Source organism: Phalangium opilio, unplaced genomic scaffold, assembly GCF_054372755.1.
Source record: "Phalangium opilio isolate 3A_F unplaced genomic scaffold, DU_Popi_V2 ptg000082l_1, whole genome shotgun sequence".
NCBI lineage: Eukaryota > Metazoa > Arthropoda > Arachnida > Opiliones > Phalangiidae > Phalangium > Phalangium opilio.
In genome coordinates, this window is record NW_028324189.1 from 293,286 (window position 1) to 306,964 (window position 13,679).

Consider the following 13,679-nt stretch of genomic DNA (forward strand, 5'->3'; position numbering starts at 1 on the left):
AGAATAGCTTCAAAGTTATGTCAAAACACGCTTAACAAATCGGCCTACTAAAAAAAGTCCATTAAAAACCCCAAAAATAGGGACGATTTTGGGCTAAAATTAATACCAACCCGTGATACAACGGTGACCAGAGATAATTGCAATAACACAACAAAGGATTTAAGAACTCAGTCATTGCATACATCACTAATTTTAATTAGCGAATGTGTCAACCGGAACTGCTTGGAATGATGTAATGTTTCGCAATAATAAGCAGCTAACCTATTTTGTACACCCCAAAAAAAAATAACACCATCTGGCAAGTATTACGTGGCCATAAGGAAACAAAATTAAATCGAATAAGAAAAAAATACATTTTACATAAAAGCAGTATACCGGATTTTATAGTAATATTATCGCCGAATCTCTAAGCTGTTTATTCCATGACCCGAGTCACCCATAGCTCGCAAAAAGTTCCCTAGCTTTAGGTATACTCTTCTCTGACAATTTAACTATCGAGGCACAAAGACACCGTCTGGCGATGGTGAATCGACAACAATAGTGTCACAGAATCGTTCCCAGGCTCCTGGAACATTCTCGCCTCTCCAGAAAAAAAAGTTAGCTAGCTACCTTAATAATACATTTCATTCGTCGCAACCTGAAGGTAGAATGCAATTTTCTATTAAAATAACAAGTTCACAATGCGGTCGGTTGGTGACTGCAGAGAGCCAGCATGCAACTATGCTTTACTTAATATAATATAATACTTCAAGATCGGATTTTAACTTAAAAACTTGTACTGTATACTACCAGAGCGAGAATTTAAAATATGGTGGAGCAAAAAATTATATCGTTTTTATTAAGAAAGGGTCATAACCTTTTTAACCTAAGGTAAAGGGTTAATCACCTCGAATAACAAATACTTCGATGTCATACGCGGTATAACGTTGAATAGGAATTGTCATTGCGTGAAAAAATAAAGAAACTATTTTATCCCGGATATTGATTAATGTATAACCATTTTTCATCTCTCAGGAGAATAGGAATATTTGTTATTACAGTTCTCTCTATCTCTCTCTTTCTCTCTGACACCAAAGTAAAACAGAAATAAAATTTTCAATATCTGCCACATATTTGCATAGGTTACGAAAAAATACTATATGTGGATAAAATAATCCGAAACTTTCTGAAAAACTCGACGCAATTAAAAACTTTTTATCTCGGAAAAATCTATATACGTATGGATTTTAATTAAGCGAGTGGAGGTAAAAATATATTTAATGTCATGAATTTACTTATTTTTCATACGAATATTGACAGTTTGTGTTCAGAAAACGGGTGGGTAGGACAGACTAAACAGGGAAAATGGACTGCAAAACCGAGCCGCTTGTCTTTCTCGAGCTGCAAGTCTCTTGCATTACGAAATATAAGTAGCGTCATACTTATTTAACGTATCTTATAAACTTATGAACTTCGGTCCTACCATCCTGTTCATGCAACAATTTCCTAGATGTCCAAAGAAAGAGTTGAGAATTCAAACTAACACTTGAGGAACTCAATCTCTCTAGCTACACTGGTTTAGTTGGAAAACTCTTCGGAGAAATGGACGGATTCTTGCCAATTCTCAAGCGCGCCGGTTCGTTTGAGACCAAACAAACGCGGCTCCACCACTATGGAAACGATTATCCTTAAAATAAACTTGAGAAACCCTTTTCCTAGATTGACGTTAGAAACAGGAGAAAATTCTACTAGATTTACCAATCCGAATTTTTAAGTACTATATATATATATACATCTATAAATTGGAAAGTCTCTCGCTCTCTCTCTCTCTCTCTCTCTCTCTCTCTCTCTCTCTCTCTCTCTCTCTCTCTCTCTCTCTCTCTCTCTCTCTCTCTCTCTCTCTCTCTCTCTCTCTCTCTCTCTGCAACCATAACCTTTCTCCAAACGAGTTGCGAGGGTTATTTCGGAGGTAAATATACAGTTTATGAGTTGAAAGAACTCTTCTTTTAGTTCTCCAGAAGTAATTTAAAACTTTGCCGAATAATTTTCCGTCGTCTTATATTTGTTGATAAATCGAAATGGAAAGCTTCAAAATACCACGAATTAGCTGGAGAAATTAGAAATGAATATTTCGATCTTGAAACTTTAATAATTAACCCTGGTAAGATGCCTTTATAGGCCTAATTTGAATAAAACACTGTCTTATTATGGAATTGAAAGTATATGGTAAAAGAATTGCAGAATATAAATAAATTAGATATAAAAAAATTCCTTAAGAAGACTGTCTTCAAAGAGATCTAGCGGCACTTTTTGATTTTTTTCGCGATGGGCCAATTTAAGGGACTAGAGATTTCTTTGCCAACGGAGGAGGGTAGAAAAGAAACCACCATTTTCAGGGTCAAATTCCGCGAATATCTTAAGCATCAATTATTGAAAGTATGACCAATTAAAGACCCCTAAATTACAGTCGTACTAATTGCTAGTGTATTAAACCCGCCAGCTTTAAAAAATAAAATAAAATTACACATGGACGTTGTAACGATGTTTCGTGCAGTGAAATAACTATGATCAAAAACGGAAAATTAATTTAGTCTTACGTGTTCAAACGCCCCTTAGAATGTTCCGTGTCAAAAATGTTTAAGCGCATTTTTAAAAGGTACAAAATTAATTAAGTTCGACTAAGAAATGCACATTTTCTTCGGTTTAGGCCTGCATAAGTTTATATTTCGTTCGTAATGAGTTTTTGGTCTAATTATAACACCATAATAGACAGTGTGCTAACCAGTGTTGCCGGTCATTTATGAGTGCAATTTAAACGAATGATAAGCTTGTATTTCTCTATTACAGTGTTAGTTAGTAACCAACAGTCTTAGTTAGTTTCATCTGCATTTGTTGGTAATGAAAGAAAATTTCTCCAAATAACCCCTTAAGTTATTTTAAATGGTGTACCCAGCGGCACGTAAAACCATTAAACAATACGGTTCATCCGCTATACCAAGGTTCTCAATACACACAGTTATTTTCAAACGTCTATGGGAGTGGTTTTTTAAAAAAAATCGTCTCAAATATAATGATTATTTCGGAAATAGGGGAAAGCAAAAATTCATTCCAATAAACGTTGCCGGGCAACTGAGCGTGAAGTTTGGTACAAAAAAAGGAAACCCCTTTTTTTATAAATTCTATAGGAGAGAGAGGGGTATGGTATTTTTCATACCCCGAAGGGTTCTAAATTTAGACCATGAATTCGCTTTCTATATGGGTTTATAAGCGTTCTTATACTAACGTGATGGGGGTCAACATTCAATTTAAAATGGTTTTGTATAATTTAATTTAACCGTATCAGAGAACTAATTTTCCTAAAAAAAATCAAATCCATTCTAAAATGATACAAATCTGGTTACCGCAGGTGCAGATACTAAAATCGACTTAAAAAAGTATGACTTATGTTTACGTTTTATTAATAAATAACGGATGAAAAATGGAAGCCATGATAAGACAGTCAAACCATAATTGGACCAACCAAAAATTCTAGACTATTCCCTAAAAATATTTATATATTTTGCACGAAGCCCCGAAGCCATACACAGTCCACACGCATTACAAACTGAGTATTCAACGTGAAACTAGAGAGAAAATGGAACATTCCCACTCTGCTTTTCCAAGGTGGGGCAGCTTTTTCGACAAGAGAACAGTCTAAACCCGTGAAAATGGTGCCGAAGTCACTTGGCACTGGAACGTGACTGGCGGAACAGTTTGGGAAGGGAGCCATGGAGAAAGCGTTCGAAACTGTTCAAATAGTCAGTGTCGACACCAACGGGACTCGGTTAGTTCCTAGAAAAAGCTGTTCGTCAAAGCGCAAACACGAGGGAAAAATTGGACGTTGGAAAACGCAGATGTTTTTCGACGTTAGAGAGCAGGAAATGGCCAAATGGGAAAGAATTTAAAATGCAAAATAAACTTTTAACGCTTTTCTCTCTATATTCTGGCCTTCTTTCATCTCCGCTATTTAAACTGAATAAAATTCGGATAAATTTTCCTCCAGCAATTTTTTTTTGGCCAAATAAGGTTTCTTTTTTTGTTACGAACAAAACTTTGAATAACGGAAAGACGCCATTTTGTTTCGTGATGGCATTGGAGGATGAAAGAAAGCCAACTACAACAGTACAATCGAAACTTTCAAATATAACGAAGACAATAATATTAATTAATCAAAAGTATGTTTCCACGTGCAATTACTTTAAATGAAGAGAAAAATTAAATTATTTCTTTCGGAGCAAAAATCAATTTATGTAAATTAAACTCGACTTATTCAAAAGATCATGAGTCATTATATACCAGGTGTTCGTGTCATACTACCTTTGAAATGATTTCAAATTGGGGTATATAATTAACAATTAGCAGATGTTGAATATCTCATACCTCATACATACATTGCGTTTCTTATTCGTGAAAATTTATAAACTACGTCCTCGAATTCTAGTCACTAATTGAGTATAACGATCGAAAATGTGTCACAATGTATCATTCTGAATATTAAATGCATTCTCAGAGGAGTGGCAATTGTAATTGTCTCATAAACTATTCATATGGAATTGGAAGACCACCTTTTGACAATGGTGTCCAGAAAACTGGTCCACAAAACAAAGAAACTCTTAACCAAGTGAAAATGTTATAAGGGTTATATCAAAGGCTACGAGCGAGTGGTTTCAACATATCCATTGACATGTAGTGAAAAAAATAAATGAATTGGATATCACGTTTTCAATAAGAAAAAACTGGTTGAAAAGAAATAATTCTTAATTTTATCTTGGAGCAATTCGGATGTTCAGTTTTATCTAACAAGGTCAACATGTCTCAATTGAATTAAACATTCGGGGAGGGTTTAGGGTCCGAGTATTGTCCCAGGGTTAAGTACCAACACGTTCGTCTGCACACCTACGCAATCCCATACAACGAACGGTTCACGAAGACAAGGTAACGATAAGGTTCCGTGCAGATGAAGGTCGAGGATGATGGTGAGTGAGGCGTACGTTACCCTACGCGTACTCCTCTCTATCTAGAGGGACGGGGAAATACCCTGGCAATCAGTCTATGGACAGTGGGCCCCTGAAACGCGGAGGCATTCCCGAAAATTTTTCCCGTTCTTCCGCAAACTTTCGTCTCTCTCTCTCTTTAGAAATGATCGTGTTCAAAAAGATTTGTTTACGTTCCGTGATAGGCATTCTAGGTTTCCCCCAAGTTAATACGCGTTTTGACACACAATTCTCTCTCCCGGCCTTCCCGGTAACCTTCCACCCTTCTCCCCCACGCATTTTTTTTCCCCGACGCGCGGCGGCACTGGGGCGATGATCGTTTTCGAGGCTCGGACCCCGAGATTTTTGAGGGGGATTGGCCCTAGCGCGCGAACGCGTGTGTGTCTCGGAGAAACGGAGAGGGCCGGGGAGACGAAAAAGGCATATCGTTACATAATGCCAGTGGCTGCGGCGGCGGCGGGTACGCCTCGGGAAAACCACTACCACCACCACCACGGATACTACTACACCACCCTCTTCGGCATGATCCAAAGCGTACGTCAGTCGTACTCGTACTCGTACCTTTTTGGGAAGGCTATGGAATGGAGGGGTACCTATACTTCGAAACAAACGCCGGGGTGTCGAGGGTAAAACCGGTAGACTAATCGGGTAGGGGCACCCCCTTCGAGTTGGATGTTTTTAAACAGGGAGCGCCGCCGCCGCCTTGGTGGTAACAGAAACCGTCATAATAAAAGAGTAAAGTCCGGAAGGAGAGAGAGAGAGAGAGAGAAAAAAACTGTGTAGTAATGATTGCGTCGATGTGTGGGGGCCTCCCCCTCGACCCCTCTCTAACGTAGTGGATTCTATTTTTTTTTTTTTTTTGCCCTATAAATAGGAATGGCGCTAATAGTCAGTGAAGGAATCTTCCCCCCATCTCGACCTTCATCCTTTTGTAAGCTTTCTGACCTAGATAAGTATACAACTCGGCCTTGCTACTGTATAGAGTAGGCGCCGCGCTTATAAGAGTCAATCAAAATTTTTCTCCCCCTTCTTTTGACTACCGACTCCGAGGATCATCATACACCAGTCTCAAGTTGAGAGACGTATCGAGGAGTTAGCGGCCAACCCACATACTCTTCTATCTCTTAAATGCTTAGGGAAAATAAAGAACTATGCCTACCTGACAAAATTTGAAAGGTAAATAGATAGAACCATACTAAAGCTAGAAATGATTGAAGGCAGAGCAAGCCCCTAAATGTTAGCTTCTCCCTGAACACCGGTGTATCGCGGGTCGAACACTTCTACAGGCGCTAAGGGAATCTTAGCTAGGCAAAGGAAAATCTCTATCTATTCCAAAATAATAATAAACGCGAGAATCGAGCCAGACTCGGTGTGTTTGTAGGGGGTAAATTTGCGACACAAAAAATCAATGTCACTCCGTATATAAAGACAAACCCGGTGATAATTGGTCTAGGCCTAGTACTACTAACGCGGCGCGCGCGAGATGGCACCGGAGGTTTTAAGAGTGGAAACGTAACTCACCCTGTGAGGCCCGACTCCTGGAATGGGAGCTTGCTGGGGGTCCGGTCCTCCTTGGGGATTATTGGGGTAACCCGTGGGGGTGGGAGGTCCTCCCGCGTTTCCACCGCCTCCATTAATGCTTCTTCTTCCGGTCGGCGTTCCTCCTCCGCCACCGAGACCATCCATCGAACCCGGGGAACTCGGGCAGTCCTTCAAACCGGACAAAGTGCCCGATGCCTGAAAATTTAATAAAATTTTCCAACGTCAAATATTGAATTTCAACTTGATAATAAATATTCGAAATTATATTTAAACGGAAATATACACGAGATATGATAATTTCTGGGGAAAGTTTCAAGGAGAGTAATCTTTTATATTGACACACCAAAGTCAAGATAAAAATAGTTTTATGTATTCATGTACATACTATAAAAGGTATTGGTTTTTGATAAGTCTGCCATAAATTAAATAATTAGCTAGCTTGCATTTATACGCAATCCCACAATGAAACGGACAAAAATGATTATAAATAATAGATATTTTTGGGTGCACTATTCCTAATTACTAAAAATATTAATGCGATGCGAAATTGTATAGATTACCGAGATAATTAATTCATAACGCTTCCGAAGCGTGAGCATTCGTAATTAACGTTAATATCAAAGAGTACTTATTTCTAAATTTACCATAGAAAGTTCGAATCAATAATACCATAGCTAAAAGCCAAAGCACTTAGTTCCGTTATATTTTCTAGGTCATTCTGACGTAATCAACTTATTTCACGAACTAGAGAGAGAGAGGCCTTCCCAACAAATATTAAGCCTCGTCCCCTTAAAATGCAGTTGCACACACACACCAAAGGAAACCCTAAATAAACCATAAGGTCAAAGTATCATTTACCTCCAACAGGGCATTCGCACCATAAATAGAAACAGTACTTAACGAAAACTCGCGTTAAATCACCATTTTAACCATATTTTATTCAAATTAAAAACCTTGAAATCCAACCGAGGGTCACCGACTTCCCTGGGAACGAATCCATGAGTAAAAAAACCGGTCGATAAATTGGGGAAGGTTTTTTTTTCTGCTTCATAAAAATGGCGCTAGTGTCGAATTTATCGTATCTAACGCTAAGCCTTATTCCATTCCACCCTGCAGCGTATTCCATAACCAAAACAAAGTACTGGTAAAGTATTCGTAACCGGATGTAGCTAAGCTTGTTGCGATAGAAAAAAACCACATGTTCGACATACGGTACGGGGGACTAACTAATGAATGAATGAATGCATATATATATATATTTGTTTTTCAAAAACGAAAATCAAAGAAAAAATTAGCCCCACCCCGGGCCGTCTTACGTACAAAGTTTCAAGATTGATGCTGCAGAGGCTTAATGAAACGTAGAAAACCACTAAGAGCCGAACCGAACCGTAGTAGGAAAGAAAACACTTGCTGCGACGATATTTTGCGACTGGGCCTTGGCTTAGAGCCTTGGAGTCGCAACCGTTACGATATCGCTAGTTCGACGCCGTTAACGCGCCTATAAAAGCGAAAACAAAATATACATATACAACGCGTTGGTTGCCGCGGCCATTTTGAATTTTTCTTAACCAAGAGAGGGTTCCACGCGATTCGTTATCGTTTACACTTTGAGCCGATATCGGATAAAAACCATATTTTACACTTTAATTCAGGGTTTTACTAACTACTCTTAACTAAAATTAAGCAATGCACCGTCCGTATTAATTTGTTTAACGTTATTTTCAACGCGAAGACCTGTTTTCGAGGCCTCCCGACTGAGGAAGCGTTTAAAAGTTGATTCCGTTTCGTAGCTATAGTGTATTGTATACGCGCGTTCTCAAAAGTTTTCTAGCATAGGCCCCATTTGGGGCGTACTTATTTAGAAGGAAACGTATGGATAGTCACGGATTGCGTGTTAGACGCTCTTATCGAAAATAAGTTTATAGTATACTGATAATAAATAATACTAATATATTATTACAAAATATGTATATGCGGATTTATAGGGAAAAAAAAATAATAAAAATAAATTAATAAATATTCCTGAATGTAATATAAGAAACGTGAAAATAATATTGGGCCTCATCGAAGAAGGCTATTTACGTGATAAGTACTTTTAAATGACGTATTATAACTTGATAAAAACTGGTTTTTCATCTTTTTATCATAGCGTTGTGTTAGATTAGATCTTTTGGACAAATATTGCGCAACTCAGGGCAAATAAATGCGCGCAGGTTAAGCACTTTTAAACAAAAGGAAATGATTAAAACTTTGTTAAAAAATACCTTACGGTGTTGACGACTTAATGGCGTAATGTTAACGGGATAAATAAAATTATGAAATGGATAAACTGTGGAAAGGAAAATACTTAAACCCAAAGAGCCAGTGGAGAAATGTTGGAGAGGTAAACCCAAAGTGCCATTGGCAAAACCCAGGGAAGGTAAACCCTAAGAGCCATTGGCAAAATGTTGGAGGGGTAAACAGGAAGAGCTAATCTTTGCATAAAATGCAACATGGAAAATCAAATTCAAGGTTTTCGAGAACCAAATATTGCACTATGTTTTAACAAGCGCAGCTTCCTTTAACGACATAAAACCTAGCTTACAATTGACAAAATCGACCACCAAAAATCTATATATAATTATCCCACCGACATCTGCTGAAACATTCAATATATAGAAACACGGACCAGAATAAGCCTGACCTATATGATAAATTACAAAAAAAAAAAGACTATATAGATTAGGCTTAAAAAACACGCTTCAGCAACGGTAAGGTTCCTTCAGTAATTGTATTAAGTTACTGATACATTTTTAATATTCTTAGCCCGGTATAGAAGTCGCTGTGTGGCGTCTGGTACCGTCCCCTGAACCTACGTATTAGACCTCCAAAACTTCTCTTACATCAAAATCGATAAAATGCAATCGAAATACGACCGTTTCGGCGTTTTCCCCGTTCCATTAACAGAAGTAAATTACATGAAGTAAATTACATCTTATCTTCCTCTCTCAGTTGAACATTTCATTAATGCCATAAGAGAAGCAAACACCCTCTGGCCAAAAGGCAACACCAGAACGCAGCCTGCGTTCACTGTGATGTTTTCTTCTCTTATGGCATGAATGGAATAGTCTAACCAGAGTGACAATGAGCCTTTAAACGGAACAGGCGTCCACTGATTCCTGGAAACTCTCTCACTCTCTCTGGCTGTTGTTTTCGAGGAAGCTAATTACTTCGAATGACTAACTTCTGTCATTAGGGTCTACGTCGGAATTTGGCGCGCCTCGCTTTTCCGGGGCCTCTGAATTTCGATCGAAGCACCATAGTGAAGCCGCGACTACAGGGGCCAGGCGTTTAAAACGTCGATACTCGTAGCAGGGTCATAAATTTTCCGCCCAAAACGGCGCTCCAGTCGTCATAAAATTTCAAACTCGGGGAATGCCGCGCCCCTTCTGACCCCCATTTTGCGTGCGCTATCCCCCCGTTATTTCTGGCAGCTAGAGGCTAGAGCTTGCTGGAGGTACACTAAATTACGGTCCGTATAATTTCCACAATATTCCTATACAAAGTTGCGCCGAAAGCGAAGTTTGACTGGTCAATAAAGGGGAAAGGCTTAGGCGCGCCATGCTAAATGCCTGCGAAGTTTCCAGTCGTCTTACCAAAGTCATACCTCATCGGAATACTGACAAGTGGGAGGAGCTAGCAGTTGAGTTAAACCACGTGAAAAGGGTAAAGGGTAGAAATAACGCCACATAAATCCCCAACCTTATAATAAGTTGAATTTCATATAGAACTGTTACAAAATAATATATGGACTAAATCAATGCCGAGCCTGAGAAACGTTGACTCATATCCAACCAAGTGTTACAACTTCATATAGTTCGATTTCTAAATTAACACCTAAATATTGATTGGAAAGGTTATATTTTTTCTGGGATGACCAGTTTGACCTAACAACCAAACCAAACCCATAATGCATTTGCAGCTCTTGTCTTTGTCAACAAAGTCTTGCCTGACACGAAAAGACAGTTGGAAAAATTATCATACCAAATAACGACTTCCAAAAATGGTCATTAAATGAAAACAACATGAACGTTCTTAGTATATTACATTTAGTAAACAGTTATCCACCCACGCGAGGAAGTGAATTTCATTATTTTTTAAAAGCTAGATATAAATATATATATAAATATATCAAGGGCACCACGCCTCAATTTTAACGACCTTATTTTTCAAAATAAACCCAAAAATTTCATTCGCTGTTCAAGACGTTTACTTTGTGAAGAAACGCGCATCGAGGCAGGCTGGTAAACATCAAAAATGGTAGCCTGCATTTGGCAAAGCAGTCGACCAGGCCCACTGCCTGCCTTCAATCGTTTCGAACCTAGTAAAGAAAGCTCCCAGAGAAAAAAATCGATACAATTGGATTTGCCCATGACGTCACTCTCGATTTATATATAGCTACATATATGTATATATTTTTCTCTTCGCGGCTTTAATAATGCAAGAATTTTTTTATATTCTGTTTAAATAAGCATATTTGTTTTGCATGAAACTTTTTTTTCTAGGCCTAGTAGCGGAGGAAAATTTCAACGTCACTTAAGACCTAAAAGATTTTTATCCAAGATAGAAGCGTAAATAGTAATAAGGATATTGCATTCCCCTAAGGATCTTTATATAGACTGGGAAACGCGCGGTGACTAACGCCGGTCGAATTGCCTATGCGGGTGGAATCAGAGAGATTTCTCGAAACGGAGTAGAAAGTATTACCTTAAATAGGCTTCATCATCGGTTCTTTAAACCGTTTCAAATGTATTTCCCAATCCCAGAAAACGTCTCAACTTGCCACAGAAGACTAAATTAAAAAACTATAAATGACTGGTAAGCATGGCTAGCTACGAAAGAAGAAAATGAATAAACGCTTTCAACTTCTTTTCCAGAAGTTCTCTGGCGACGGAGGGTGATCAAGCGTTACCATGGCAACCGACAATAAGAATTCCTTCTCCTCCTCTCATCATTTGGTCTTTCCCACCCCCGCCGCCGCCGCCTCATCTTTCCCGCGCTTGGCGCAACAGCGACCTCTTCTGCCTATGTTCTCGTACTACTTTACTATACTTTACAAATGAAAACGGCCCTCTTTATTATTGCACTAAATACTACGGCCGCCTATATTTTGTTTGGTTTCCGCTATATTCTCTCTCTCTCTCTCTGTGAACTTCCTTTCCTAGTTCCCAAGATGAAGTGAACTTCCGAATATAAAATTTACGACAAAAATCGATAAAAAGCGAATATCATACTAAGAAAACCCGATCGAAATATTTGGAATGTGATATAAAGAAAGAATTTAAAATGTTAAAATTAATTTTTCACTATAAGTAATGGCAGATGCTATTGTAATCTAACAATAGTGTAATAAGTCCTTAGAATTATGGCTTCCGTATGGGATCTCCGTATTGTTTGTTATATCGGAGAGATAATATAATGAAAAGAAGGGTTCTAGGCTAACTGAGGATGAACAACACTCTGCTTCTTTAATACTGAATTTAAACCAGATGTGGTCAATGTATACTCGTCGGTTTGTATTGAGTTATCTGTGACAAATGAAAGTCTATGTTGTGCAGAAAAGCATGGCATAAATCCTACGCACTCTCGAGCTTCTCGAAAGCGACTACACGTGAAGATGCTACTCATTTGTACGTTTCAAATATAAGACCAAACAAAACGGTGGTTTGATCATTTTCCTAACCATTAAGAAGCCAAGAACCCTATTTGCCCAAATCATTGAATGAAGTCAATGGCACGGCGGCATCTTAGAAGTTGGGAAAGGATCCTTGCCTTTCTCTTTTTTTAAAAGAAAGAGCAAAAGTGGATAGTTGGTTAGTTGATTCCTTTGCGGAAGGAAAAAGGAAGAAGTAAAGTAGGCCAGCAGAGTGAGTGAACGGGTTATTATCCTTTTGGATGTCGCGTGGTGGTGGTAGAGAAGTGTGGCATTGGGCGGGAAAAAGTTTCTGGCGCTCAACAGTTAGCTGCTGGAAAAGATCGCCGCCGCCGAGAAAAAGGCCAAAAAATCCCTCTTTTTTATCTTCTTGTTTTCTAGCAGGCGTTCTTTTCACGGTCTCCTATACCCTGCCCCATTTTCCTGTCTACCAAAACCGTTCCCTACTTACACTATACACTACACTAGAGTCATTCTCCGTATATACGTTTCTAGCTTGGAATTTTTTTATCCCGGTAAAGAGCCGGCTCTTCCCAGACGTAACACACTCGGGCGGCGGGCTTCCCCCGACCCAACATCACTATACCATCATCCCTCCCCGCTGCTCAATCCCCTCGACCCCCCCCCCTTCCTTCTTACCCTTTTCCTTCGCGTGATAGAATCCGCCTTAAAAAAAGGAGAGAAAGAGAAACCTCCGGATCTTCCCCAGAAGGGGGCATCCACAACTTAACGCTTACGTAATAAGAAAAGCCCTAAAGAAAGTTCATTTGCCCTCTCTTTTCTCCATAAACGCTCTTCACTAGCTGCTACCTACTCGGTTACATGGATGAACAACTAAGGAGAGGGGGGGGGTAAAAAGAGTATTCCTTCCCTAAAGGAATTGACTTATTCCAAAATTAAGCCTCCAACACAATAACTTTCAAACCCTATACCGATTTGATTTTTTTCTCTTTTTCTTTTTGGTTTTTCCTGAAATGTGAAAAGCGAGCGGGATTTCCCATACCGTTGGTTTGCGTGGGTTTTATTTCTGTCTACGTTGTATGACCTAAATATGCCCTAAGTCTTAACAGAAAGAAGATACGTTGAAGGTCGCATTAGCTAGCGTCCCAAGTGCACCTTTAAACGAAAATATTATTTTTGGATTAAGTAGTGGTAATCAAAGGCCAAGGGCTCCTAGATATTGACTATTCCATTAAGATAAACCAACACAAAGGTAGGAGGCTGCAGCCCTCTTAGGTTATCGCCCTCGCGCCAAGAAACAACGCCAGACGGAGCCCGAGTTCACCGAGCTTCTCTTCAGGAATTGTCTATCATTTTAAGTAAATTATAAGATGTTTTTAGTAAAAATTCAAAGGATTTGAAGAATTCAGTAACATCTACGATTTTGGAGGATATGGGTTCTCATGGGCATGCGTTTATATAAACCATTCAAC

At 39.0% G+C, this 13,679-nt stretch overlaps 1 protein-coding gene and 1 long non-coding RNA gene across 8 annotated transcripts in view; one reads left to right on the plus strand and one right to left on the minus strand.

Moving 5' to 3' along the window:
- Positions 1 to 13,679, minus strand: part of Tet (Ten-Eleven Translocation (TET) family protein) — a 74,975-nt gene that overhangs the window by 15,832 nt on the left and 45,464 nt on the right. For 3 of the 7 annotated variants that reach the window (XM_089847268.1, XM_089847266.1, XM_089847269.1), the window contains one exon: positions 6,534 to 6,749. In XM_089847268.1, the coding sequence (XP_089703394.1) occupies positions 6,534 to 6,749 (216 nt within the window). Of the gene's footprint in view, positions 1 to 6,533; positions 6,750 to 7,412; positions 7,567 to 7,874; positions 8,331 to 13,679 lie in introns of those variants that run through there. The other 4 variants (XM_089847273.1, XM_089847271.1, XM_089847270.1 and 1 more) reach the window with 3 other exon arrangements.
- Positions 11,219 to 11,874, plus strand: LOC149650670 (uncharacterized). Its single transcript, XR_016370931.1, has 3 exons — positions 11,219 to 11,293; positions 11,360 to 11,411; positions 11,471 to 11,874. It is a non-coding gene; the product is annotated as an uncharacterized LOC149650670 (long non-coding RNA).